Below are 27,717 nucleotides of genomic sequence, written 5' to 3'. Positions count from 1 at the left end.
GTATAGTTACACATACAACTAGAATATAGACAAGAATATAGAGTATACCTTATACCTAGTAAGTATAGAGAGTATGAGTATAGAATCGTATATACTGTAGCTGTACTAATGACACCGCCAGCCGAAATCGCTCTGAACAAGTCTCCCAACACCGTTCTGAAAGATCAAACAAGAAGCCAAGCCAAGTCAAAGAAAAGAACAAGAAGAAAGCAAAGCTGCAAAAGACCACTGAAGAGAAAAGAAAGAAAGAAAGAATCTCAAATGGCTAACAAATTCTCAAGTTTTGTTGCACAGAGCCCACCCAAACAGTTATCTCAGCATATGTATACGAATCAAGAAAAAAACCGGTGACAAGGTCGAGTGTCGAAGAATGGATATGTACCGAAGGAACTGAAGGTAAGGTGAGAGGGGCTTGCACGATTATTTTCATGGATTCGTGCTTGTCGTATCGTCGTAAGAGCGGGAGTAGTAATGAGATACCACTTAAGACTAGGAAGTGATTGTAGGATAGATCTACATCCCATGCAAGGGAAGTCCATCCGAATGGTGGGGATGGCCGAGCGAGCCGGTGCGGAAGGGCGGGTTCTTCAGGCTGTAGTCTGCCATGGTGTGGTGAGCCGAAAGGTGGTGCGGGTGGCCCAGGGGGTCTTGGGTGAGGGGCATGGAGAAGGAGATGGATGGATGAGAAGGGTGAGACTGAGGATGAGACTGGGGATGAGCGGGAGGAGGATGCGCCATGGCGTGATGGCTGCCATAGTCGACGGAGCCGAAGATGTTCTGGCGGAAGATCGGGACCGGGGTTGCCCAGTGGTCGAAATGGGCGGCGGAGGGCGGGGCGACCATTGCCTGAGGAGCGGGAGCGGCGAGGTAGTCAAAGGAGGCGTGGTCGTGCGGGCTCAGCATGGTGGTGGAGGAGGAGGAGGTGGTGGTGCTGGTGGTGGTGGCGGCGGCGGCGGGCGTGCGCAGGATGTTCTGTGGGGAGGAGAAGTCCGGGGCAGCAAAGTCCGGGGCGACACTCGTGGGAGCAGGAATGGCAGCCGCGGCGGTTGCCGTCGTGTAACACGGCCGGTCTGATCGTGTCGGATCTTCGAAGCTGAGGGAATCGACGGTCGGGAACAGGGAGGCGACGCGGCCGGCGTCCATGGAGAGGGACGGATCCATCGGGGTCGTGCAGGGCGGAGGCACCTCTTGCTCGTCGCCCTCGTCGGTATCGTCGTCGGCCTCGCTGGTATAGTCGGCTTCCTTGTCGAGCTTGCCTTTGGAGTTTCGATTGCGAACGTAGACCAAGGTAGTGGCGTCTACAAGATTAGAAGGGCCTTATGACTGAAGAATTTTATAGGATGGTGGAAAAAAGCCCGGTGTTACTCACCCACTTCACCTCGCTCGTAGCGTTCCTCGACCTGTCGGACGCGGAGGATCTCGACCATGATGTTGAACGAAGGCTCCTTCTTGCCCTTCTTCTTCTCCAGGTTGTCGTTCTGGTCGAGGGTGCGCTTGTTGTCCAGCAGGACCTCCTTCAGGCCATCCGAGGTGATTCCGTAGCCGGCCAGCTTGCGTAGAATGTGCAACAACAAGCAGATGCGCGCTGTTTATCAGTCAGTATGGTACATATATTACAAATCCGCCGGTGCTCAAGGCGACGCCGTGACTTACGTCCTTTCTGGATATGGTCGGGCTCCTTGTGCATGATGCCCGGAGCCCACCATGGAGGCTTGGTGAGTTCCGGGTTACCCTTGGTACCGGGTGGGGAGCCACGCGGGCGACGGCCATTATAAGGATGCTTGACTTGTTTCTTGGGTTCGATGTGCTTGATGAAGGCCTTGGCCAAGACACGGCAGTTAGTCTGCTGGATGCGCTTGAGGCCGTCTTCGTAGAAAGCGAGCAGCCTGTCAGTGTTGCCGATCTCCATCTCGACCATGTCAAAGTCCTCGCCGGCAGCATGCTGATCATCGGCGGGGGCAGGCTGATCGGACGCCTTGCGGCGCTTAGCCTCCTGACCAGACGACCAACTATGATCGTAGCCATACACGACGCTAGGGTCGCGAAGTCTGATAGAGGGGCCTTTTTCGTGAGCTCAAATATACACAGAGAGAGAGAGAGAGAGAGAGAGAGAGAGAGAGAGAGAACATACGAGAATAGGGAGGTTGGACGTAGTCACCCTTGGCGTTGAGACAGTCGAGAAAGCGACGCTGGACATCCGGAGTAAAGATGGTGAGACTGTGATTCTGGATGGAGGGGGACTCGTCGATCTGCAGCTTTCCGGTATCGTCGAGATAGACCAGGGCGTAGTGGGCGTAGGGGATGCGGATAGGACGTTGAAAAGCCACGGGAGGCATAGGCTGAGATGTCAGTCAGAGTTCTTCTTCTTCTTCTTCTTCTTCTTCTTCTCTTCTTTCTTTGACGGAAAAGACTGGCAGAGACTGGCAGAAAGACTCACCGGAGCAGTCCCCCAGCTCGAGACGTCGTGGTCAGGAGCAGGCCTCTTCCTGGAGGAGAGGGGAGCTGAAGCGATGACCATGGTGCGCCAGGGAGGTAGAATATCTGGAGATGAAAAGAAGGATCAAAAGTGAGAAGTCTCCGGAGGAGAAACTTCAAGACTGGAGGCAGAGTGAAGACATAACAGGTGAGGTTTGGAGCGAGGGAGGAAGGAGGTTATATGAGTGACAGGCGAATCGGCTGGCCCGATTGGGGCGTCTGGCCAGGCGGACTGGGAGCATGGATGACCCTGGCGGAGTGTCGATCCTGTCATATTTAATACGAACCTTGGTACATTTACTGGTTATTATGCCTCCCATTGACTTTCAGATGTTTAGTTGGAGTCTAGCTAGTGAGTAGAGAACTAACTACTCGGTGGCTAGATCCCTAGCTATTCCCTAGGTCTTCGTTCTGTCTGCCAGGTTCCCTGAACCCCCTATCTGAGGATTAGAATAAGGCTACCTTAGTCAGGTACTTGAAATATTTACCAGGTATATTAGTAGGTATACTACTAGTAGGTATAGGAGTAATCAATGCCGAGGAGATTAATGGATAGGAGATTAACTACCGAGCCAGGGACAAAGTACCTCTCTCTTTCTCCAGGCGGGTTGGTACTTTTGTCGTAAGTGCGATACAGACAGGTACCGGCCGTACTGTCACAAGCATTACGGCTCCGGCGATCGCGGATCTGTCATGGTTTTCTTCCGAGCCAATGACAGTCTGTCTGTGCCTCCCGCATACCCACGCAAGCCATTAGTACTGTCGGTCCATGCAGTACACAAATACAGGTAGGTACTACCTAGTAGGTACCTAGTACCTACCTAGTAGGTAGGTAACATACGTATACTCTTTATCCTACTCGGCTAGGTTCCGTCAGCAAACACCGAGAGCCCGATGATATGGAAGAGTACATGAACTATATTGATACTACTGTCTACCTAGTACATACTACTCATACTACATACTACTCATACTACATATTCATATTACTCATACTACATACTACTCGGACTAGGTACTCCGTATGTACTCCGTAGAACTGCTAGTCCCAACTAGGAAGCCAACAGACTACGTTATCTATCATATTCGTCGGCCTTTTACGAAGCATGGCGCTTCCCGTAAATTTCCCCAATCTTCAGAGTCCTCTAGATCTGACCAATGCCCGGCGATGATCTCGAGATCACACCGATCGAGTGCTGCCCCGGCTGTCTGGCTCGCAGCGATCCGGTCTAGCCCGTTCTGCTGTCAGTGCTGGAAAGGGAGGGGGGCGAAGGAGCGGGAACTCCGTACCTACAGAGAGTACTAACTAGTACGGAGTACCTAGGAATAGTAGGTACTAGTACTTGTACTTGGTACTGCCTAGGTTCCGGTACTTAATGCCGATGTCTGTGCGGTAACACCAAGTACTAGGTAGTACCTCTCTAGTACCTAGTAGTATCTGTAGTCCTGCTTGGTAGTTAGTAGGTAGTGGTAGTAGTCAACGTTCAACGCTCAATGACTCGAAGGGATAAACCATCTCACGATCCCTGCTGCAACGTGGCATGCACACCGCTATGATTCTGTTCTTATAAGTATAAGTAATTAGTATGTAGATAGTAGTAGTCTGAGTTTTGTATAAATTAGATCTCGCATTATCTCGGTCTACACTCTAGTCCCTAGGTAGGTACCTAGTAGGTACGGTACCTACTAGGTAGTAGACCTGGTACAATCTTACAGTACAGGTCAAGACCGAGTCGAAAGTACTACAGATAATCTCCGTGCAGAATCGGGGAAGCGATCCGGGGGGTCCAACCGCAGAGACTTTGCTAATAGAACTAGACGTACGGAGTACTCGAAACCTGGTCGATGGAAGTCGACGTCACGGTTGAGACATACTCTATACATACTACCATACTATACATACTATACATACTATATAGATACTAACTATACTATACTATACTATACTATACTATACTATACTATATACTATATACTATGCTATACTCTATACTATACTATACTATACTTAGTATAGGAAATACTCATGACGAAAGACGCCCCACCGATGAAGACCGCACACCAGTCGGGGAATAAGTGATTCGACTGGTATTCACGGAGGAATAATTCCTCTAGTCTCCCAGACTAAACTAGCCACTTGTCTAGTTTCAGAGTACACATGTAACATCCTTAGCCGCCATGTTTTCTTCTTCGGTGTCAGACCCATGGGTCTCGGGGCGGGCCGCTAGACCATGTTACAGTATTCAGGTAACTCTCCTACTAGTTACTAGGTAACTACTAAGTACTGTAGTACTTACCTAGTAACTAGTAGGAGTAGTTCTTACGGCCCTGATCGGCTCATATATTCATTGGAAATTAGTCTTCAGCCTCGCGCCACCTTCTTCTTATTGTTGGGACTCTTCTCCGCCCCACACATAGACTTATGAACTCACTAACTGACTACTGGGTAGTTAACTACTAACTAGTTCTATGTAGTATTTCTTGGTACGAGGTCCCGTACTTCCTTGATTAGACCCATCCCACTGTCCCGAGAACCAGAATCCCGGCCATGCGAGATCTGATCCCTGCCACCGATCACGCAAGGACTGAACTCTCGACACTGAACGATTTGGAATAAACTATAGTACTATGTACTATGTACTATAGTATCCGTACTCCGTAACTATAGTAATTAATATAACTATAGTAACGATAGTAGTTCTAGTTAACTATACTGGATGTACTCCGTACTACTCCGTACTCCGTATAGTGTAGTTACTATGCAAGCGGCGTAATGGTGACATGTCAGATACTTCATGTACTAGTAGTAGTTAACAAAGTACTACTATGACTTACAGACGATGAAAAGAAATCTCCGAGACCCATCCTACATACATACATACATACATACATACATACACGGAGAACGCGGTGTATTCCGTCCCCGCCGGGGGAGACGCACAGACAGAGAGACAGGACCGGGAACCCCCCGGAATGACAGACAGGGCGTTGCAGCAAGCCATTGCCAATCCCCTCCAGATCTTCGCGCCGCCAGGGCTTTGCTCCCGCTTCCCCCGACCAGTGAGAGTTCGGTACAGCCTTTAGCCTCCTGTAAACTCGGGACTCCCTCTCTCCCTTACGACGAAGCCGCCACCTCCAACAGACCCGCCTCCTTGACCAGCTCGTAGAATTGCCCCCCGCGCTGGATCAGGGCCGCCGGCGTGTCGAACTCGGCCACCCGCCCCTTGTCCAGAACTACAATCCGGTCCGAATCAATGATCGTGTTGATCCGGTGTGCGATCGTAATGATGGTCCGCTCCTGGAACACGCTGCTCCGCAGGGTGCGCTGCAGCAGAGCGTCCGTTTCCACATCCACCGCAGCCTACACCGTTAGTCCTGCATGAAGAAAAAAGAAAAAAGAAAAGAAAAGAAGAGAAAAGAAAAGAAAAGAAAAGAAAGCCAAAAAAAGAACCCAGTTGCCACAGAGAAGAAGCTAGAAATCAAGAAAATAACGGGGGAAACGGGGAAGTATGACAAGACTTACCGTCGCTTCGTCCAGAACAAGGATATTGCTGGGTGTCAGAAGCGCCCGCGCAAGAGAGACCAGCTGGCGCTGTCCTTGGCTCAAATTGGAACCTGATCGAGATTAATTTTCGTTCTTTCTTTCTTTCTTTCTTTCTTTTTTTTTTTTTTTCTTCAGAGGGGGAGAAAGAATTACCTCCTTCTGTGATCGAGGCATCCAACTGTCCCTCCATGCTGGCCACATGGTCCTTTAATCTGGCATGCTCTGTAGAAGAAGAAAAAAAAAAAAAAAAAAACATACGGTCAGTCATTGTTCTGCTTGCAGTGCCAACCTGTCTAAACAGCTGAAACCTAGCCTACCTAGTACACTCCAAAGCTCCGTGTCATCGTGGACATGACGCGGGTCCAGATTGTCACGCAGGGAGCCCTCAAACATGGCAGGATCCTGGGGGATGATCGCAAGACGCCCGCGTAGATCGAACAGCCCGATCGATGACACATTGAGATCGTCGATACTTGAGAGTCATCTGATTAGCACGTCATATGGTAATATATATAATAAATAAACTCACCTGATGCTTCCTTGATCTGGTTCGATGATTCGGAACAAGGCCAAGGTCAAAGAACTCTTGCCCGCTCCCGTGCGACCGACGACACCGATCTTCTCCCGCGGCTTGATGTCGAGGTTGATGTCTTTGAGTACCAGGTCGAGACCCTCCCGATATCGCGTGCTGTAGTTCTTGAACGAGACGGCTCCCTGCGCCGGCCATCCGATGGTCGGGCGGTTTTTGAAGATCACCTCCGGTGCCTCGCTCGGGAGGTTGGCGTACTCGAGCACCCGCTCGACGGAGACGATGTTCGTCTCGACCTCGACCGTCTGCCGCACGATCCAGTTGAGCGACGCCGTGATCTGAAGGGCGTACGCCATGGCCAGACCGACCATGCCCGCGGAGAGCCCGCTGCCCGTCGTGACGGAGATGATGGCCAGAATGGCCGACGCAAAGATGATGATCGACCCAATGAACTCCAGCCGCACCGCCAGCCACCGGTTGGCCCCGATCGACGGGAAAAACGCGCGCAGATTCGCGTCCATGCGCCACTCGTTCTCCAGGGCGAACCGGTTCTCCTGTCGGTACGCACGGATGGTCGAGATGCCCCCCAGCGACTCCTGGAAGTGCGCGTAGATCGGGCTGCGGGTCACACTGTCCAGACGCTTCAACTCTCGCGACGTCCGCAGATAGTACTTCTGATAGCTGAGGTAAACCCACCCCAATGGGATGGCAAGCAACAGGAACGCAGGGGTAGAGAAGGCAATCACTAGCATAGTAAACAGCGCCCGTGCCGAATTGGCAAACAACTGGTGCACGCCCGATAGTCAGCAAACCTTTTTGGACTCTCATTTAAACTTTTCCTTGTTATTCTGGCGGGAGCACAAACCATGTTGAAAGTACGAGCTAGGACCTCGTCGACTCGATAGATGTCACTAAAAAAAAGACGAGTCTCGTCAGCCAAACAGGATTCCATCAAGGCCTACCACACTCGCATGACCCACCTGGAGAACCGATTGAGAATTCGACCGGACGGTGTTGTTTCAAAGAAGCTCATTGGGGAGCGGAAAATCGCAAACGCCATCCGCTCATGAAGTTTGCGTGACGCCTGTCATAGATTAATTAAGCCACACTTTCACTGTTAGAGGAGGGGGGGAGGGGGAGAAAGATTTTTCTTTCTTTTCTTTTCTTTTTTTTTTTTTTACCTACCTCGATGGAACAGAAAATCCACAGAATCAGGTTCTGGACAATAACCAACAAGGAGGATCCCAAGCCAAAGGCCAGATAGATGCCAACATATTTGCCAGCGTCGGCGTTCACCCCTTGTCGTTCATTCATTTCAGACCATCTCTTCAGCCAGAAGTTCCCTGCAACCTGAGCCGTCTGGCTGGCCAAAAGGGCAAACAAGTAGAAGCAGACGGCAATCACATTGCTGTTTTTAGCATATTCACCGTAAACACTCCATTTCACCTTACCCTGCTGCGAGGACTCCTTGGTTTGCTTGCTCTTGAGGACATTCTCCTCGTCCGCGAGCTTGCGGCGCGGGCCCTGCCAGCTTGCTGTGCTGGCCCGGCGGAGAGTCGCCGTGCTCGTACGACGAGGACCGTCGGCGGCCGCTCGGATGGGGGCAAGCGAGCCGATCTCCCGTTCGGCCTCGTCAAGATCGGAATCCTCAGAGTCGTCGTTCCCGGTCACGGTGGCGACCTCTGAGCTTTCGGGGCTGGCGAGACCGCGGCTGTCCTCCTCCGTGCCACTGGTGGTAGAAGACCCTTCCTCGTCCGAATCGGCCAAAGTGGTCCGGATGAGGTTGGCGATCTCACCCTTCATGGCCATGAGCTGTTCGTAGGTGCCCTTTTCGATCAAGGTCTTTTCGCGTAGCAAGGCGATGAAGTCGGCCTCCTTGAGAACAGGAATGGCATTGGTTGCGAGAATCCGAGTTTTGCCGTTCAGGATACCGTTGCTCCCGAGGACCTTGTTGATGAGGTGACGGCCGACATGCTGGTCGACCGCCGACAAAACATCATCCAGCAGGTAAATGTCCGCACGAGCATACACGGCTCTAGCCAGGGTCAGACGAGCCTTCTGTCCACCGGACAGCGAGATGCCTCGTTCTCCGACTTCTGTCTGGTCGCCATCGGGGAGGGTCTTGAAGTCTTCCACCAAGGCACAAGCCTCGACGGTCAGGTCGTAGAAATGCGGATCCCATCGATGGCCAAAGACAATGTTCTCACGGACACTGGCATTCATCACCCAGGACTGTTGCGCGACGTAGGCGATGCGACCGCGGATGGCCACCTCGCCATTCTTCTTCCACAGATCGCCCAGCATAGCCTGGAGCAGAGAAGACTTGCCGGCGCCAACACGGCCGACGATACAGCTCAGTTCGCCCTTGCGGGCGCTGAAATCAATGTTCTGCAGGACACAGTCCTCCTTGTAGCGATTCCAGGTGAAGGAAGCATCACGCACACGCACGGATTCGTCTCCCACATGGGTGACAGGGTCCTGGAAGTTGACGGCATCGGGCTGGAGCTCTTCCGCGGTGAAGTAATCCGTCAAGCGATTGACCGCCACGCTCGCCTCGATGATCGATGTAATCACGACCGGCAAGATGGACAGAGGGAAGGTGAGCAGGTTGAAGAGCGTCAGCGCAGGGAAAACAATCTCGGTGGTCATGGGTCGATCGGTAGTCAAGACGAAGACCGTGAAGGTGGAGCAAGAGACAAGGAAGGGCGTGGTCTGCCAGGTGAAGTTGGCGATGGACTGCGTCGCTCCGATCTTGCGCAGCGTATTGAGCTCTAGATCATTGCGGATGTGACTGAGTTTGTTCATAAAAGCAGTATTCCAGGCATACAACTTGATGCTTTTGATGTTGTTGAGGATCTCGGTCATCAGCCGGGTCCTGGAATCCTTGTTCTTCATCTGAACGATCTGCAGCTTCTTCATGAATCGAGCAATCACCCCGTTCAGTGGGATCATGAGAATCATCACAGCCACACCTGCAAACATGCTGGCGCCCACGAGCTGATAGAGAGAGACCATGCACAGGATCATCTGGAAAGGCGCGGACCAGAGCTGCATACCGAACTGGGTCAGATCGGCAAGACGTTGCTGATCGACGGCCATATGATTGACGATGTCGCCGGTGGTCTTGGACGCACGGCCCTCGCTGGACAGCTTGAGGGACTTGGAGTAGATCAGAGCGGTGAGGGCGGACTTGACGCGCATACCGGTATCGAAAGCTCGCTGGAAGTACTGGTGGAGGCACATGGTCTGCGATACGGAGACCAGGAACATGCCGATCGCAATCGCCACGCCTCTGATGACCGGCTGGGGGTTTTCCGACCGGTAGGAGTCGATAAAGCTGATGAGAAGGCGGAGAAGCTGGGGCTGAACGAAGGCGAGAATGTCACTTCCCGACTTGATGATTGCTCCGCGAAAATAGGGGCCGCCAAACGCCTTGAACAGAGCCAGCCAGAGGGAGGGCTGTTTCTTGGTCAACTCGTGCTCCCAGATTTTCTGCAAGGTCTCCCCCGTAGTGCGCGTGGTATCTCTGCGGCGTAGGTTCCACAGGTCATCCTGGGTGAGGAAGTTCTTGTACCCGTGTTTCATCAACGGCGTCATCCAGCTGAAGGTGAGGACGGAGAATACGTCGGCATACTCGTAGGGACATTCATCTTCGTCGCCCAGCGCATCGTACGCACTCTGCTTCTTCGGCACGAGATATTCAAGGAGGAATTCCACAACTGCCAAACCCAAGCTCACGCAGAAAGTGATAAAATACGGCAGCTGGTCTTCGTACAGCTTGCGGGCGACGAGTGAACGCAGCTTGATAGCGTACACGACGATAAAAAAGACCCAGTAGAAGAGCACGACGCCGTTAGGCTGTCTGCTGCGCCAATGTTCGTAGTATTGAACGGCATAAATGACCCCAAGGGAGGCCAGTGTCAGGATTGACGCCCAGAGGCGGATATCAGTGAAGCCGAGATTCGTGTCCGTCTCGACCTGAAGGGAAGCTTGCAGCGCCGTGGCGAGGATCAGAGTAGCCAACACAGTCTGCACACGAAGCCCAAAGTGGTCAGTTACGGAGTGTTTTCCTCCCATTTCATCATCGCAGAGGCAGAACCTACCAGTTTCGCATAGAAATGCCAATTCTTCGGCACCGGCTGCGGAGACCGCTTGTTGAACAGAAGCCACAGGGCTCCGGCGCCCAGAACCAGGCCAAAGATGGCCACCAGGGCAACGGTGAGATCCAGGAAACATGGCGTCAGATCGAACAGGTAGGGACTCAATGGACCCCAGCCCTCGGCATTGCCGCAGAAGAGCTGGTGTCGACGCGAGGCGGATGGAGACACAAGGGTCTGCGACGACCGAGACAGCTGGGAGTCTCCCAGAATCGCCTGGAGATTGCCCTCCAGCATCTTTTCCGGGGCAATCGTGGTTCAGCTGCCGCACAGGGTAAGGACAAGGCCAGAAACAAGAAGAAAGAGCTGCTGCTGCTCGGCTTCGTCGATAAAAAGGTGCAGGATAAGCTCTGCTGACTAACGAGGGCGTGTTAGTAACCAACTTATAGCCGGAGTCGGAGTTACCATAAGGAGATAAGATGAGGATAATAATTAATAATAAGGGAATAAAGAATCAGAGCGCTTTTTAGTATAGTTATTGGCTGAGTAAAGACAGTCTGTCCACGTCGAAACTCCATCCCTCGCAGGCGCTGCTCGACAGTAGAAGAGCTATCACGTGACGTCATACGGGAGCCTCTCAGCCTCCTGCATACGTAATGGACTATAGCTGTGTCTATGGTATATTAAGAACAAATCAGAATGTCGATTGTATTAAGAATTTAGAACGTCGATTATATCAAGAATTCAGAATGAGTCAAGGCTAAATCGCGAGTTCATTGAAGCTGTCCAAAATCAATCATTAGTATGTGATTAGACCTGCCTGAGGCCGGTACAGCTACAGGTTTTTGATATCTCCAATCACAACAGGCGTATAGCTAAGCTCTGACAATTAATAATAAGGGAAATAGCTTACTTCTGTGCTCCATAGAAGCTTCAAGTCAAATATTAATAATGAGCTGTGGAGCTGGAGCTCTGTTCAGTGTTGAGTGTTCCTCTATACGAAGTGACTAACAGATGAGTCAAGTGCCAGTATTACTCAAGCTGAAATATATATATATATATACAAACATATATAAAAATAAAAGAATAAATGGTTAACTAGTTATCAATTACTGGTCAAAGAATAGATATTTGATTTATTCTATCTGTCTGCCCCTCAGAAGGCGGTGGCAGTAACTCTGGGGTATTATTTCATTTACGCCGTGGGACTGTCAAGAGAGTATTGATTACCCCTCCACGAATCCCCTCGACTACGACGTCATGGCGGCCGATACGGCTTCAGACGAGCTACTGAGGAGGCCACTGTATGGTGAGATCGATTCACACTGTCGTTTCCCATGCTTTCAGCGCTAATCCGCCCAGTGTATGACCTACCACCGCAGCTCCTCTCGACGTTCACCACCAAAGCTGCCGACCAACCGGTCGCGGTGGGAGAAGCGATCGAAACACCCAGCGAGACCCCGGATGTGACAACCCAGGAATATGCAGTCGCGACGTCCACCTCCTGTGCTCTTTGCAAGGTCTCGTTTGCCGACGTGCAGGAACAACGGAGCCATGTGCGGTCGGATCACCATAGATATAACCTGAAGGCGCAGCTGCGGGGGAACCCTACTCTGGATGAGGTGACCTTTTCAACGGCGATAGGAGAGCTGGACGAGTCCATTTCCGGGTCCGAATCGTCGGAGGCGGACGAAGATGAAGACGAGACACTGGCTGATGTGACTCTGACGGCCTTGCTGAAGAGACAGGCGAAGATCTCACAGGCAGCGGGAGAACAGGAAAGAAACATGCCTGCAAAGCAGAATGCTGGCAAAAGCCCCATTTTCTGGCTGTCCAGCTCTTTGTTTCCGCCAAATATCTCGCTGGGTGTCTACCGAGCACTCTTCACAGAGGCCGAGCAAGACGAGCCCGCTCATCTGGTGGACTCATTGCGAAAGAAGCAACTGGCCCCCGTCAGCGCTCAGAGGAAGGCGGAGCCGGCGGCGCCTTCGACCCCGTCTCCATGTATCTTCATGTGTATGATCGGGGGTGGTCATTTTGCGGCAATGGTCGTGTCGCTGGCCCCGGAGATCCACCGCAGGCAAGGAGGTGTAGATGAGAGGCAAGCTCGAGTGATCGCACACAAAACCTTTCACCGCTACACGACACGGCGGAAACAAGGTGGTTCGCAGTCTGCGAACGATGCTGCCAAGGGAGCAGCGCATTCGGCCGGTTCGAGCCTGAGACGGTACAACGAGGCGGCTCTTGAGAAGGAGATCCGAGAGCTGTTGGCAGAATGGAAGGAAATGATCGATTCTGCCGAGTTGCTCTTCATTCGAGCGACGGGAAGTACGAATCGGAAAATTCTTTTTGGTCCGTATGATGGACAGGTCCTAAGGAATAATGACCTCAGAAATCGAGGCTTCCCGTTCAGCACGCGACGGGCTACGCAGGCCGAACTGATGAGATGCTTCAAGGAACTCACTCGGGTCAAAGTCAGCGAGGTGGACCAGGTTGCTCTGATCAGCGCGGAGAAGAAGGCCGAGCAGGTCTCCTCCAAACCATCCACGCCGCGGCCGCAGCAGCCGCAGAAGCCCAAGCTGTCCAAGGAGGAAGAAGCTGCAATACTCCACACTACCCAGATCCACGCCCTTATTCGCCGCTCCAAAATACCGGCTCTACTGTCCTATATCAGCAACAGCTCGATCCCTCCTTCATTCACCTTCAAGCCGTCCGACTCTCCACAGAACTTCCGGTGCCCTACCCCTCTCCATCTCGCTGCCAATTCCAACTCGCCATCGGTCGTGGCGGCTCTCCTCACCAAGGCCGGTGCGGACCCAACCGTACCCAACAGCGAGGGCAGGACACCATTCGAGCTCGCCGGTGACCGAGCCACCCGGGACGCCTTCCGCGTTGCTCGCCATGAGCTAGGCGAATCCAAATGGGACTGGGATGCCTCACGTGTTCCGTCAGCGATCTCCAAAGCCGACTCGGATCGCCGCGCGGAACGCGAACGCAAGACGGCCGACGAGGAGGAACAGAACCGTCGAACCGCCGAAATGGAGCGCCTGAAGAAAGAAGCAGATGCCGCCAAGGTAGCCCCGTCCTGGGACGCCAGGAGACCTGGCGGCCGCAGTCTCGGAGCCGTCGAGAAGACCGCGGCCGAGAAGCGCGACGAAGAGACGCGCGGGATGACTCCAGAGATGCGGATGAGACTTGAACGAGAGCGCCGCGCGAGAGCAGCCGAGGAGCGTATGCGGCGAATGCAGGGTCCATAACCTAGATTACGACTTGAATTGTAGATAGACATGAAATGCAATGTACAGAATGAGTAAATCTTCTTCCGTATATCTTTTACCACATATATATTTCATGAACTTGCTGGTGTTATATTTTAGTGGTATCCCCTGCAGGTCACCTGCCAGGCCTACCTACAGGCTACGTCTCCCACCGAGAAGCCTCCCTCCATCTTCACGAAACCACCGTCTTAATTATTCTTCATATCTTTAACCATGTTCAACTCCAGTCCTCCAGACCCCGGTATCCTCGTCGGCACGCTGATCTGCCGGGTTTCACGAATGGACCACCGGCCCAGTCCCCTAGATATATACAGCAGCCAGGAGATATACGTTGGTCGAGACAGCAAGACCTGGTCAGTCAAGAGCATTGTTTGAAGGATACTTCATGAGGATGGGTGTACTCTCTAACTCTATTAGTCGACTCGTCGTCGAAGATCTGCACGTCTCCAATAGACATCTCCGCATCTACACCGTCCTCTTCGACAAAGATAACCCGGGCGAGGTATCGCCTCTCGTGTACGCGCAGGATCTGTCTCGCAACGGCACGCTTTGGAACGGGTCTCCGATGGGGAAGAAGGTTGGAGGGGTTCTTCTTAGTGACGGTGATATCCTTGCCTTGTCACCGGGGTATTATCTCGAGTTTCGATGTGGGAATTTTCGAGAGGAATCTCCGTTTGAAAATACTCAATTGAGAGAGATGGAGGTAAACTTTTCTTTTTTTCTCTCCTCTTTCTGAGTTGTCTCACTGACTGGCTAGCTGTTTGGAGAATACTATACCCTTACGAGCCGCAAGCTGGGCTCCGGGGCGTACGGAAAGGTCCATATGGCGATTGATCGAGAGACTGGCGGGCAACTCGCTTGTAAGATTGTTGATTTGAGCCGGTTCAAAAGGGTGGAGGGAACGTCGAAATTCTTTCCACGCGAGAATGGACTTTCGGCGAGACGCCTGTCGAGAGAGGTTCGGAGAAGGCTGAAAGCGTATGATCGAGAGGCCAACGTTCTCCAGATGGTCTGCCATGTGAGTGTTTTCAACACCTGTTCTCTTTCTGTGCCATGTTGATGGTAATAATCTCTAGCCGAACATTATTGGCTTGGAGATGGTGATCAAGACCACGAATACTGTGTAAGGGCCAGCATGCATCTTTATTATGACACCAGATACTGAACCAGCAGATACCTCTTTCAAGAGCTCATCACCGCAGGCGACCTGTTCTCGTTTCTGGAGCGACGAGGCGGTCGACTGGGCGACATCGAGGCTGCAGTCGTCGTCCGCCAGATCCTGCTAGCACTGGAATACCTGCACGAGCGAGACATTGTCCATCGGGACCTCAAGCCGGACAATATCCTCATGACCTCGCTGGCGGATGGATGCCGGGTTGTCCTGACCGACTTTGGGTGTGCCAGATTCGTGAAGCCGAGAAGCACGCGGATGGGCACCCTTGTGGGAACGTTTGAATACAGCGCTCCGTGAGTCAAGCTTTACTTCCAACTTCTACCTTCTACCTTCTAACGGATATAGAGAAGTGGTATTGAGCAAATCAGGATACACCAAGGCCGTGGATCTCTGGTCAGTGGGCTGCATCGCTGCTGTGCTGCTAACAGGCGGGTCCCCATTCAGAGATCCATCGACCTACGAGTACTCTGTCGAACGTGCTCGCCGGTGTGACCTAGAACTATTGGAGATGGACCTGAGAAGAGTGCACGCCGGGAAACGCGCGACAGACTTCATCCGGCGACTCCTCGTTCTCGACGAGATGGAGCGGATGGACGTGAAGCAAGCCGTGCAGCACAACTGGTTCACCAACGCGGCACACCGCCAGGGGTTTGAAGAACTGTACCGACGGGCGATTCAGAACTGGGAACCGCGCCAGCGCCGTGCACCGATGGTTCTCAGGGTGGCCGATGACTTGCGGGGGTCTCCTACCTCGAGCTCTGCCTTGCACTCGGGCAGTCTACGGGGGGACACGCCTCTGTCTTCGGAGGTATATGACGAAGAGATTCCCGAGGAGCATCGATCAGGATGTTCTATAACACTCTCCGACCCGGAGGGAGGATCGTACCGGCGGAAGCGTCTAATGAAAGCGAGCAACCAGATGGAACAATCATGTGGTTCACTCGTTGTGTATGAGTACGGAATCCAGCAGACAGAGCAAGTTGAAGAGACTAGTCCCCCTGTAGAAGAGGGAGTGTACGAGGAAGTCGACAATTGTATCACGGGAGAGAAGCGGCATATTCCATACGGATACAGATATGGCATGAGGGATTGAGGATTATTACTGTTCTTTTTTTTTACACTGAAAAGTTTTGAAAGTATGATGTGATAGAGGGGTTTACTTTGCGATGGGCTCCCTTGACAAGGACTGTTATAGATCCTAGAAAGGGCAGACAGGGCACTGATCAAGGACTATCCAGGGAAGTATACCTTGTACGGAGTAACCAGTTAGAATAGTTGTAGCGATACTAGTACCTACTAGTTATCTAGATACTGACACAAAGACTAGTACCTAGATACTCTGTACTCTATACTCTGTACAAGACTTGTTGCACTGTACCTGCACAGCCCTGCCATGACATCCCTCCACTCGGAGATTTTCCTAGTAACCCCTTGCATGCGTATTCAGGGCCTTCTGATGGAGGCTGGCCGAGTCATACACCTTGGTAGTGATAAGGAGTAGATATCGAGTGGCTGGGATCCTGTTATCCTAGGGTGAGATCTGGTGAAGATCAGGTGAAGATCAGATGAAGATCTCGTTTTAGGCACTATAGTATCTAGTATCTTCCTTGATATCTAGACAGTACCTAGTATGTATACTTAAGTAGCAATATCATGCATGCAGACGCCCATGCGTCTGCCCGAGTAGATGTTCTGCAAGATAACGCACGATCCTACTGACAGCCGTCGAAGCAAGGCAGGGATGCAGTGCAGGGCGGCTCATCCCGTGATAGTACGGAGTACAGGGTGTAGAGTACCCTGTAATCTGTACTCTGTAGCCATGCGATATCTCCTGTATGGATAAAGGGAGGACTCCTGGAGGACTCCTGGAGGCCACGCCGAGGAATGCAGCTGCAAGGGACGATAAGATGCGAGATTCAGCCTCCTGCGGGACTGTAGAGCGCGTGCTTGATTTACAGGTAAGACAGTACTGTACTGTCAACTGTCTGTCCACTGTCTGTCCACTTGGAACACGGAGTATATGTAGTTGTATCCAAGTCAATATGAGGTGGTGTCAACAGATTCCCAAAGAGGATAGATTGATGCGCCATTTTTTGAACGAGCTGATTGGTCGACACGCAAACACGCGAGATACCGCGTCAGGGACGCGCGAGGGACGCGCGTGGGAAATGCAATAGACAAGACAAAGACAAAGACAAAGACAAGACAAGACAAGACAAGACAAGACAAAGACTAGACAAAGATATAGACATAGAATATTTAATTATAGAGACTATCGAGAGAACCATGGTTTATATATCTATGTCTACAGGGTGAGAAGGATAGCAGAGGGCGAGAATGAAGGTGGTGGGCGGAGTATAGGAGTCATAGAATCATACCTAGAAGATACCTAGTAACTACTAATACTATCTTAGTTATCTAGTAAAGGCCTCTGTATTATACAGTGTAGATACCCTGTACTCGGTAGACCCTCTGACAGCTGCATTGCCGCAGTCTGGAGTGCATGCAGCAGCAGGAGATCCTCTATCCTGTAAGTCTAATACCTCTAGCCAGTGGTAGGTAGTAATCCTGTGTATAAAGTATACAGAGTACTCTGTACTGTATCAAGTGGTGCCTTGCGTAGTGCATCCAGGGGCGTCTCCTTCATGTATGTCTCAGTCAGAGCAGGACATTCAAAGATGAAGTAATAGATAATACATCTACAGCACTCCTCTACTACTAAAACCCCCCCAGAAGCTGCATCAAAGCCTTTAATTCATTGTCGTTGATCTATTATTAAAGCAAGAGTGGGTTGTGTCACTCACGCCGTTTCCGGCGCCGTTAAAACTCCAGCGTTGCCCCGTTGCTTTCCCCCCCCCCGCCGACTTTCATTCCTCACCACCACCGCTGCTCCGTCGCGTCTGTCATCGTACCACCACCTCCCCGTCTGTCGCAGCATCTCGGAAGTTACTGAGCAGACTGAACGAGTCGTTCTCTATCGATTCCACTGGGTTTTGACCCTGTTGGCTTTTTTCTGCGCGTCGAGACCGGCCCGGCGCAAAACTGCGAGCGCAACAACCATCACAACCATCACAACCACAACCGTTTCTATACTATTGTTTCTATACAACTGTTCTTATATTATGCTCCTCCCATCAGCTCTTCCGTGCGACCTGCTGCGCCCCTCGCGCTTCGCAGCGAGTCGGCTGCTGTCGACACCACCGCCTGAAGATCCTTACTACCCGCCCGGCAACGGCCTGCTGGGCACCTGTCGCGCTCTGCAGTCGCTGCTCAGTGGATCGCCAGCACCCCCGTCACGACGTGAGAAACCAGCACGACTGCAGAGCCCGTTGCAGTTACGCACGCCGCCCCGGTCGACACGGTCGCGGGTTCGAGCGACGCCGAAGCCAGAGCCACCACGAGGCGCCAACAAGCGCAGACGAGAAGAGGAAGAGGGAGATAGCGCAGACAGATTTTCTACACCCAAACGATCAAGGCACGCTCCTTACGACCTCCCTCTCGGTCTTGCGCCATCGGATTTCTATTCCCTCCACTCGCCGCCCAGCAGTGAACCGCGGTCGCCCATCGATCCAGACGCCGCGATTCCTTCCATCGAAGTCACAGACACAGAGTCGAGCAGTCGGCGAGATAATCACAATGACTGGACGGCCGACGACGACGAGCGTCTCGTAGCCGCCGTGCTGGCCAAGTTCAACCTCTCGCAGTCCGACTGGGCGGAGTGTGCGCGCCGCCTGGGCCGCGACGACGCCAGCATCGGCCGGCGCTGGGCTTCGCTCGTGGGCGACGGCGATGTCGGGCTGCGACGGGGTGGAAGACGATTACGCCCTGCGATCGACATGTGGCGGTAATCTTTTCTTTGTTTCTTTTTTTTTCTTTCTTTGTTTTTGTTGTATATCCACTCTGTTTTATACTATCCTCTCTTCTTTGTTTCTTTGTTGTATATCCACTCTTGTTTGTACTATACTATACTCTGTACACTCTACTTTGTACTGCCTGGTGCATGATAATGAATAATATGAACACCTAATATGGTAACACAGGAAGAATAGAAGTAGTTAAAAGGGAGTAGAAAGTGAGTAGAGAAGTATTCTAGAAACGAATCTCATAACTCCCTGCACGGGTCATGTAGCGCACCCACTTGACACTACTATAGTTACTCTTCTCAAAGACCTTGAGGTAACGGACCAGCAAGCCCGAGGAGGTAAACATGAGCAGACTAAAGGAGAGGCTCAGCGGGGGGCGGCTCCAGGCCTTCTGATGCGTCATGGAGGACAGGGTAGCTTCGGCAGTAAGGACATACTCGCTGCCCCCCGTGAAGCGGGCAATCTTCCAGACGATATTGTTCTGTTCGGGCTCATACTTGGCGCGGCCCTGGGAGGTCCGCTCGACGGTCTTTGCGGTGTTGAGCGGCGTGGGGATGCGAACGACGACATTCGACGCGAACAGCTTCGAGCCGTAATTCGCCTTGATCGCCACGCTGTACTCGACCTTTGTGGTCCCGATCTCCCGTACGATCGGGTGCACCTTGAAGGGCAGGTTGACGTTCTCCGTCGCGCGGTAGCGCATCAGCTCGAATTCCCCGTCCGGCGGCACAAACGAGATGATCCGGTCGGCGTCAAACCGTCCCAGCTGGACGCACTGATGGAACTGGCAGTCTTCCAGCGTGACGGAACCGGCCGCCGCGCGGGTCTTATTCTTCCGCCTGCTGCTGCTGCCGGTCGCATTGTCAAGTCGACCCCCCAGACTACTCGTCATGTTATCTCCCTCCAGCAATAATCGGTCGTTGAGTCCGAACTTGCACTCGGGCGTGCCTGACAGATACGCCCGCATGACAATCTGGCCCGTCACGTCGGCGCGCAGCACCGTCCCCGTCGCCGACATGAGCAGGTTGACGTCCTCGATCACGTCCACAAACGCCTCGTTCTTGCGGTATTTCACGTCCGCCCGTCGCCACGACAGCGCCCCCGTCGCTTGCATCGTGATCCGGCTCGAGTCCGTCGCCGAGTTGGCAATCGCCGACTTGACCCCTTCCGTCGTGATGTACATCTTCAGCGTGTCGGTTTCCGTGTTTTGGGGGTATCCAAAGTCTAAGACTTCTAAAGAGGAAATCAGTATAGGCGTTAGATATAAATATAAATATCAGTGTAATGCCTACCATCCAGCAGCTCGTAGATAAGAACAAAGTTGTTCTTGATGGCCTCCTCGTCAAATTTGCCAAAATACCCCTTCCCCAACACGATCAGGCGATACAAAAACTCAAACACCAGCGCGGCATTGGCATTGCTCTTCGTCACCGCCACCAGGTAGATGTTCTCGTGCTTCACATGGCTGAAGGTCGTCGACCCCAGCGTCAGGATGGGCGAGCGCACCTGCGCGTTCGAGATGACCTGGATGCGGAAGATGTCGGCCAGGCGCGGGCGGCAGTCGTTGCGGAACGCCCGGAAGATCAGGTTCTCGCCCTTTTGATTGAAGATCAGGATTCCCGACAGCATCGTGGCGGTTTGCCTGGTGCGTTTGCTGGGTGCGAGGTGCGAGTTGGCCTGACGTCGGTCTGGAGCGAACGGTGGAGAAACGAAAACAGTGGGGATCTCATAATAAAGGTTGCCAACCGTTACCAACTGTCTACAGATTAATTATTTTATTACTGGTCAATCTTATTATTTATTAATCTGTTAAAAATTAGAATTATTCATTTAGATACAGATTCAGTATACAGATTCAGTATACAGTCGGTCATAACGCTGGGCCGAAAAAGGACAGTCATAATCATCCTGATCAGATAGATCATGCTTTGATGATATAGAAGGATTGATGAGGGTAAGTCAATAGAGTTAAAAGGTAATGGAGGGTTATCTCGCCATACTACTAGGCCGCGTGCCCGGTAGGGAGACCCCCCCCTCGCTCTGAATGATGCCCACTTTCGGGTCCGGGATCTGGATATCGAGCGAGAGGTAGGCCGTTCGCCGTAGACTCCAGATGCGCACGCCGTCTTTGGAGCCGACGTCGCGGTTCCAGCGCTCCAGCCACGCCTCGACGGAGCCTAGGTTGCGTTTGACGCGGGCGGCGCCCGCGTCCTCCCACAGCCAGCCGGTGAGCAGGCCCAGCGCGCCATCGATCCAGGTCCCGGGTGTGAAGGGGTCAAAGGCACGGACAAGCTGCTCGTTCACGGTGGCGATGATGCGGCGGAACTCCTGCTCCGGCAGCAGCGGGTCCAGGATCTCCGGGTAGAGGTTGGAAAAGGTGGGCGCCAGGTCGCCGCAGACCATCCAGTCGCGCCGAATGCGGATGATCCGCGTGCTCTCGTACTCGTCCGACTCGACCGAGACGTGTGGGTTGTGATGCGGATAACACGGATGGGCGGGCCCCCAGGCGAGCTCCTCCGCCACTTCGTTGTTATGATTCGTGTTCATGGTTATATTCATTGTTTCCCCCGCGAATCCCGTTCCGCTGCTGCTGGCCCCTCCCGTCTGCGAAGGCACCGAGGCAATCTGGGATTGGGATCGCAACGATGGTTGCGAGGGTACATGGCGCGGCACATCGTGGTGGGCGAGGAAAGCCGAGTCCGGGGGCCGGGGACCCGTCTCGGTCATATTCTCAAGCCCCGTCTCTTCTTCTTCTTCTTCTTCTTTTTCTTCTTGAGACAACAGCAGCAAGTCCGCTCGCCTCTGTCCGCGCGGCACGGCGATGCTGGTCCGGCCGCTCTCGGACTCGGCGGGGCTGCGTTCGACCAGCAGACTACTCGGACTCGGGGTGGTGGTCAGACGACTGCGGCGGCGTTCGGGGAGGGTCAACAGCGGCGAGGCGTCGCGGTGGGCAGCGTCGAGCGGCTGGGAGTCACTGTCGTGCGAGCGCCAGGGTTGCAGACACGGGGCGGCGACGGCGGGCGTGAGACGCGGGACGTGGTTGACGGGATTCCACAGGCGGACGGCAGCCGTCGGCGGCGAGCGCGGTAGAGAGGCGGCGGAGGCGGAGGGCGAGGCGGAGGACAGGGCGAGGGTTTCCGTCGGGTTCGATGGAAGGCGAGAGCGCGAGACGGTGAGTCGCGCCGTGGTGGTGGTGGTGGTGGTGGTGGATGAGAGGAGAGGGGAAAAGAGAGAGGAGGAGGAGGAGGAGGAGGAGAGACAAAGTGAAGGCGAAAGTGAAGCTGAAGCTGGCTGTGGGTGGGGCCGGCGATTGGCGGGCTGGAAAGGGGCAAGGCAAGGGTCGTGTAACAACACATAAAGGTAGGTAATTAGTTAGTAGTTACTTGGGAGTTGATGGGATTGAAAGAGATGGATTGCTAGAAGTGAGTGATGATAATAATTGAGATGGAGGTTGGTAGATGGTGGAGGGGAGAGGGAGAGACGAAGAGAGGGAGAGGGAGATTGAACCAGGACAAAGCAAGAAAATAGAGAACTAGAGAATAGAGATAGAGATGACCGTATGGAGTATCTAGAAAGCAATAACTAGATGAGATAGAATCAAATAATTGAGAGAATGGTCGAGGTTATATAAGAATCCGGTACGAGATCTATCGCGCAAGGCGAGGCTTAGAGCGTATTACAGATACAATATTGGATCCAGTATTAATTAATCATTAGGAGCATTGAGTTAATTGATTCTCCCTGTCACTGTAACTGTATCAAGGTAAATCGATTGATTTTAGACATATCGTAACGAGGCAGTAGGTACTACTGTACTCAACTACTATACCTACTCTTCTATATTATAGCCACAGTGGTATATAGTTAATCACTATATCGTATACTCATATAAACCAACTGTACTCAAACGCTGAGTTGATACGTCATTTAATTAACTGAAATTATTACAGAGATTCCATAAATAGACAGTTAACTAATAGTTAACTAACTAGTTATTAACTAAATGTAGCGGAGTATTCATACTATGGGATCGACCGGGGCAAGGGACTAGAGTCTAGTAGTATAGTATAGGAGATAGGACGATGAACTGACACTCCGACTTCACAGATTATATATTATTAACGCGTTGATTCCAAGTAACCCAACCAACTAGTCCAGTCGTCCCTCATACTTCCGTTAACTCACTCCTCCTCTACCTATGTTTGGCAGACGCCTGCATGCGCCGCATCGCTTCCCGGTGCAGCTCCGCCATCTCCCCCTTTTGCATGCCCTCGGCGATCGCTGCGTCCAGGCTTTGACTGACCGTCGCTGCCGGTGTTGGACTGCGAGACATTCCGTTAACTCCTCCTGTTCCTGTTCCCGTTCCTCCTCCTGTCCCTCCTCCTCCTCCTCCTCCCAGTCCGACACTCAACGCGGTCAGCCCGGCCAGCGGATCCTCGCGCGTCAATTCCTCCCGCACTGCTTCTCGCCAGGCAGCCATCGTCGCCTCCGGAGTACCGATCGCCCGTGGACCGCGTATAGCGTGCGGTGGGGGAGGAGGAGGAGGAGGCGATGATCTCGCCTGATGCTGCTGTTGGTTATTCATCATCGCTCGACGCTGCGACAGCGGCATGTTGTCTTCGTCCATGAACGTTGAACTAGTCGGCGAGGCTCGGGCCGACGAGAATTCATAATTCGCGTTGGTATGGCTTCGTGACTGCCAGGGGTCATTGCTCATCGACACCGATGTGATGCGGTTCTGCATCATGTTCTCCCGTACCGCAAGGAGCGGAGGGGGTCCCTTCCATTTGCTTCCCTTGGGGCCGCCAGCCGCCCCGGCCTTGTTTTCTTTCTCGCCCGTCGTCGGCGGTTGTTCGGCCGCCATGAGCCGTGTTAGCAGCGGGCTCGATGCATTGCGGATCCCGCCAAAGCTCGCTTGCAGGGCCGACTGTGAGGCAACGGTTGGCGACTGTGCCAGGTTCGTCAACGACTTCGAGGCGCTCCGCGGAGACAACTGTGCCAGAGGTGACACTACTCCCGTCCGCGAGTGATTGCGTGAGTGGGAGCGTGACATGGACTCACGGGGCGGCGGTGACTTCGACAGAGATCTCACCAGCCGCCGAGGGTCCTCGATGGGACTCAATGGTGGCCGCTCCTTGGACATCGAGGGGCGTTTCTCCATCACAGCTGGCGGAGGCTGTGCATCCAGCGGGGTCTGCAGCAGTTCCCGCACATTCACCGGTACAGCAGCCTCTTCTGCAGGTGCTCCCTCGGCATCATCCGCGGCCTTTCCGTTTCTCTCCTCAGGGACGGGCTGCAAAGCGTCGAACTCGGGGGCATCTGCATTGGCGAGATGCTTCGCCCACTCGTTGGTGCGGTAGGAGAGAACGAGACGCGAGGTCTGCCGCGGAATCTGTTCGACCGTTTCTGCTGTCAGCTTCGGCTTCTCTGCCTTCTTCGCTGCCGGTTCGGGGCGGGTATCGGGCAGCTTCTGCATTGTCAACTGCTCAGTCTTCTTCTTTGGTTCAGGCGATACGGAAGATTTCGCTGCAACTGCCACTGTTACAGCTTTCGAACCGTGTGGTTTCGCAGTCGACTCTGTAGTCTCTGGCTCTTGTTGAGTGGCGGGCGCAGGCTGCACAGATTCTGGCTTTGGCTGGTCTGCAGCAGGGAGCTCTGCTGGTTCAGAGGATAGATTAGACTCAACCTTCAAGGTTGAAGGGCCTTCCTCAGGGTTTGCCTCAATTTGGCCTTCCAGAGGTTTCTCGATTGATACTGCTGGTTCCTGTCTACTGACTGCTGGCGCAGCCTCGACCGGTTCACCATCTGCAGCATCATTCACAGAATCTTGGGCCTCCAAATCTGGGATTCTGGGAGTCTTGGATGATTTTCTCCTCTTGGGATTCGTCTTACTTTGCTCAGAGGATTGCTGCTGGGGTTGGTCGTCGGACTGCTGGTCGACTTTCGTTTGCTCGTCGCTGGCTAGACAGTCTTCAAGGAACTGGCTATCATCTAGCATCTCCTTGATCCCCAGATACTGCCTGTCGCCCGATCTCTTCTTACGACGGGACTTCTTGTCTTGCTTCGTCTTGGGCTTGGTAAGTTTGTTCCCTGGAGAAGGCTCCAAATCTTCGCCCTCTTGTTCTCTGGCGACTGCGTTCAATGCTGGTCTATTTTGTTCTCCTTGATCTTGTGTCGTAGCCTGATTTTCCGGAGAAGATTTTTCTTCCTCCTTGATATAATCAGCAGTGGCATTTACGTCTCTCTTTGGTCCGCCCGATGCAGCGTTAGGGCATGGTCCATGATCCTCGTCCAGGCCATCTGCATCGCCCTCACACGCTTGCTGGATCAAGGCCTCTTTCGACTCGGAAATCGGCTTCGGTCCGTTCTTTGCAGACATCCTCTTGAGAAACGATTTGCTGGAATAAGGCCTGGACCGGGTGGAGCCAATTTCAGAGCCAACAATAGCGGTCACATCAGACTCGTCATCTCGTTTGACGTGTGCAGAGCCATCAAACACTTTGAATGGAACAAGCGTATCGGCCCTGTTGCGTTTGAGACCACCTGACTCGCCGTTTCTTGGACGATTTTCTTCGTCCAACGACGGCGTTTCATCCTCATCATCGTCATACTCGCTGTCGCCTGAACCGTCGGATGTTTCGTAGCTATAGCTTGACATGCTTTCTTTTTCCGGATCACCCTTCTCAAGATCTTTCTCCGTCACGTTTGCGTTCTTCAGAAGGTCGTCACCATTGCTGCCAGAGGTAACCTTTGCTTCGCCATTGTATCTTGCCTCCCATTCCTTACGTTCCTTCATGTTCGCTTCCTCTAGTTTCCGACCCAGTTCTTCTTCGGCCTCTTCCTTTCGCTTCGCCTCTTCTTTGCGCAGGGCATCTTCCTTCTTGCGGCGTTCCCTGACGACTCTCCACAGTCGTAGCTGCGAAATGATCCCAAGAATACAGGCAATCACAATCACAGCAAGCTCCACGCGAATGTTTCGGGTTATAGGGTAGGTATTGGTGTTCAACGGGAAGATATTGTCGTTCAAATCTGGATACAAGTCAGCCCGGGGTTATTTCTCGCCTATATTCTGACACAGGGGCTTCAACTCACCCCAGATATAGAGCCAAAACTCCTTCAACCCGGCCCTACTGAAACAGTCAATCCCCAACGCAAGCACTGTCCCTCCTGCAAACGAGGTAGAGAAAATTAGTGCATATGGGCGCGTGTGATGACTGAAAGACAAGGCGTAGACGCCGACCGAGATTGCGCCGATGAAGCCGCTTTTCGTCCCTGCCCCAGTGAGGAGGCCTCCAGGCTTCAAGGTTAGAAGCCACATGCTCATGCAGAACCCGCCGAGGAGGCACCCCAGTCCTTCTGTTAGCTCCTTGAAGACAATTGACAGTCCTCCAAACGTGACGCCTGTGAAAAATACCGCCACGAGGTAAGCTCCCTGGATCGCAGGATGAATGGGCGGGCTCATGACGTAGACAATCAAAACCTATGTAGTCAGATAAAACATACGCATGTAAATACGATAGATCTAGAAATCCACTGACCGTTACTCCGAGGCTGGTCAATAATGCCGCCGAAAGGAACACATGGACCCTATTTTGATCAGTCAAATGCAGCATGCTATAATGATCAAAAGCTGGACTTACCATAGGTTCTGGATTCCAATCAGCGCATATGCAGCACCAATGATCATAAGGAGGAATCCGCCTACACCCAATGCAGGTGTGATATGTGGCTGAATCGGCAGGCCATCTGGATTTGCTGGAGTTGTTTTATCTGATTTCGATTAACTATAGGTCATGTATAGATCTCTCAAGGGAAATGCCAACTCACTAGTAGATGGAGGAGAGCTGTTCAAAGAAGGCATGGTAGTTGTCGGTGTGGCAGTGACATTGGCCGTAGCTCCGGCCGTCGTTACGCTCGAAGTTGACGTGATTGTCGCTGTCTTTTCTAATGTCGTCGAGGCAACCTCAGTGCCGGCCGTGATGGTACTTTGTGAGGCCGATTGTCTCGCCACGAGCGTGACCAACGTTTGAGCCTGATACCGATCATCTCGAGGCACCTGTCTCGCCAGGCTGATCGTTCCACATGCAATATAGACGGCGAGCGCTAGCCATGGGAAAAACCTCATTCTGAGAGAATGACCCACGAGCTGGGCGTTGTTGGCTTGATGGAGATCAGAGATCTCTAAGCTGCAAGAGTCTTAGCTATGCTTTCGGCACTGCCTATATGAGGGTTGACCGATGGGTTCAGAGCCTTCAAAGCAACCTAAGATCTTGCATCGCTCGGGCTAGCAGCAACAGCAATTGGGTGAGCAACGAGAGAGAAAGATTCTGACGAGAAGGACCATGTCAGATAAAATTCCAGGAACCCTAAAAAGCAGAAAAAAGGGAGAATCAGACCTCTATCGTCACCGCCAAAAGCAATCATGCTGTCTAGTGCAAATCGAGTGGCACTCGGGCCAGATCGAGCGGACTGGCGAAACAAGCCCCGATCAAACAATGTCAATAAGATAGGTAACTTGGATTCCAAATCAGGGTTGCTAGAGACGCGACATGAACCACTCAACCACTGATAAGGTTTACTGAGGAGGAACCAGTTCCAAGGCCGAGAAGCAATATTCATGCATGCAGGCCCATCCCATAGTGAACTCAGCTAGTAGCCCAGGGACCCCAAGGACTGCATGGGTGGCATCAGAGGGCGATTTCAGGCGATTGGCCATATGGAGCACCCCAGAACTCCGTAGCACTCCGTGGCGAAGGA

General features: G+C 52.8%; 9 protein-coding genes across 9 annotated transcripts; 4 read left to right on the top strand and 5 right to left on the bottom strand.

Annotated features, from left to right (window-relative positions):
• Positions 1–54: 54 nt before the first annotated feature.
• On the bottom strand, positions 55–2,711 carry ASPZODRAFT_130232 (hypothetical protein). Its single transcript, XM_022722456.1, has 5 exons — positions 2,438–2,711; positions 2,132–2,339; positions 1,654–2,061; positions 1,370–1,585; positions 55–1,298 (listed from the first exon to the last, which is right to left on the bottom strand). The coding sequence occupies exons 1-5, from the start codon at positions 2,516–2,518 to the stop codon at positions 514–516; spliced, it is 1,698 nt and encodes a 565-aa protein (XP_022582781.1). The 5' UTR covers positions 2,519–2,711; the 3' UTR covers positions 55–513.
• Positions 2,712–5,352: 2,641 nt separating this feature from the next.
• ASPZODRAFT_130231 (hypothetical protein) lies at positions 5,353–11,176 on the bottom strand. Its single transcript, XM_022722455.1, has 9 exons — positions 10,652–11,176; positions 7,734–10,577; positions 7,529–7,632; positions 7,414–7,459; positions 6,549–7,333; positions 6,337–6,491; positions 6,173–6,241; positions 5,999–6,090; positions 5,353–5,836 (listed from the first exon to the last, which is right to left on the bottom strand). The coding sequence occupies exons 1-9, from the start codon at positions 10,940–10,942 to the stop codon at positions 5,591–5,593; spliced, it is 4,632 nt and encodes a 1,543-aa protein (XP_022582780.1). The 5' UTR covers positions 10,943–11,176; the 3' UTR covers positions 5,353–5,590.
• A 620-nt stretch (positions 11,177–11,796) lies between these two features.
• Positions 11,797–13,957, top strand: ASPZODRAFT_92710 (hypothetical protein). The gene is made up of 2 exons (XM_022730450.1): positions 11,797–11,954; positions 12,008–13,957. The coding sequence occupies exons 1-2, from the start codon at positions 11,906–11,908 to the stop codon at positions 13,900–13,902; spliced, it is 1,944 nt and encodes a 647-aa protein (XP_022582779.1). The 5' UTR covers positions 11,797–11,905; the 3' UTR covers positions 13,903–13,957.
• A 245-nt stretch (positions 13,958–14,202) lies between these two features.
• Positions 14,203–16,314, top strand: ASPZODRAFT_92708 (hypothetical protein; the record flags this gene model as incomplete). Its single annotated transcript, XM_022730449.1, has 6 exons — positions 14,203–14,276; positions 14,341–14,626; positions 14,681–14,941; positions 15,000–15,046; positions 15,097–15,390; positions 15,443–16,314. 6 exons carry the CDS (start codon positions 14,203–14,205, stop codon positions 16,188–16,190), a joined length of 1,710 nt encoding a protein of 569 aa, XP_022582778.1. The 3' UTR covers positions 16,191–16,314.
• Positions 16,315–18,219: 1,905 nt separating this feature from the next.
• On the top strand, positions 18,220–18,945 carry ASPZODRAFT_62154 (hypothetical protein; the record flags this gene model as incomplete). Its single annotated transcript, XM_022729060.1, has 1 exon — positions 18,220–18,945. One exon carries the CDS (start codon positions 18,220–18,222, stop codon positions 18,943–18,945), a length of 726 nt encoding a protein of 241 aa, XP_022582777.1.
• A 241-nt stretch (positions 18,946–19,186) lies between these two features.
• On the bottom strand, positions 19,187–20,589 carry ASPZODRAFT_61953 (hypothetical protein; the record flags this gene model as incomplete). The annotated part of the gene is made up of 2 exons (XM_022729031.1): positions 19,187–20,193; positions 20,253–20,589. 2 exons carry the CDS (start codon positions 20,587–20,589, stop codon positions 19,187–19,189), a joined length of 1,344 nt encoding a protein of 447 aa, XP_022582776.1.
• A 324-nt stretch (positions 20,590–20,913) lies between these two features.
• Positions 20,914–21,785, bottom strand: ASPZODRAFT_1548488 (hypothetical protein). Its single transcript, XM_022726140.1, has one exon. It carries the CDS (start codon positions 21,685–21,687, stop codon positions 20,947–20,949), a length of 741 nt encoding a protein of 246 aa, XP_022582775.1. The 5' UTR covers positions 21,688–21,785; the 3' UTR covers positions 20,914–20,946.
• Positions 21,665–22,423, top strand: ASPZODRAFT_1548493 (hypothetical protein). Its single transcript, XM_022726141.1, has one exon. The coding sequence runs from the start codon at positions 21,782–21,784 to the stop codon at positions 22,316–22,318; it is 537 nt and encodes a 178-aa protein (XP_022582774.1). The 5' UTR covers positions 21,665–21,781; the 3' UTR covers positions 22,319–22,423.
• A 545-nt stretch (positions 22,424–22,968) lies between these two features.
• On the bottom strand, positions 22,969–27,407 carry ASPZODRAFT_1548389 (hypothetical protein). The gene is made up of 6 exons (XM_022726137.1): positions 27,357–27,407; positions 26,788–27,287; positions 26,601–26,730; positions 26,499–26,547; positions 26,053–26,440; positions 22,969–25,989 (listed from the first exon to the last, which is right to left on the bottom strand). The coding sequence occupies exons 2-6, from the start codon at positions 27,083–27,085 to the stop codon at positions 23,153–23,155; spliced, it is 3,702 nt and encodes a 1,233-aa protein (XP_022582773.1). The 5' UTR covers positions 27,086–27,287; positions 27,357–27,407; the 3' UTR covers positions 22,969–23,152.
• Between the last annotated feature and the right edge of the window lie 310 nt (positions 27,408–27,717).

The sequence above is a fragment of the Penicilliopsis zonata genome (assembly GCF_001890105.1).
Source record: "Penicilliopsis zonata CBS 506.65 unplaced genomic scaffold ASPZOscaffold_4, whole genome shotgun sequence".
Classification (NCBI taxonomy): domain Eukaryota; kingdom Fungi; phylum Ascomycota; class Eurotiomycetes; order Eurotiales; family Aspergillaceae; genus Penicilliopsis; species Penicilliopsis zonata.
The sequence above is the reverse complement of the archived record's forward strand: the minus strand, read 5'-3'. Positions and strand labels throughout refer to the sequence as shown.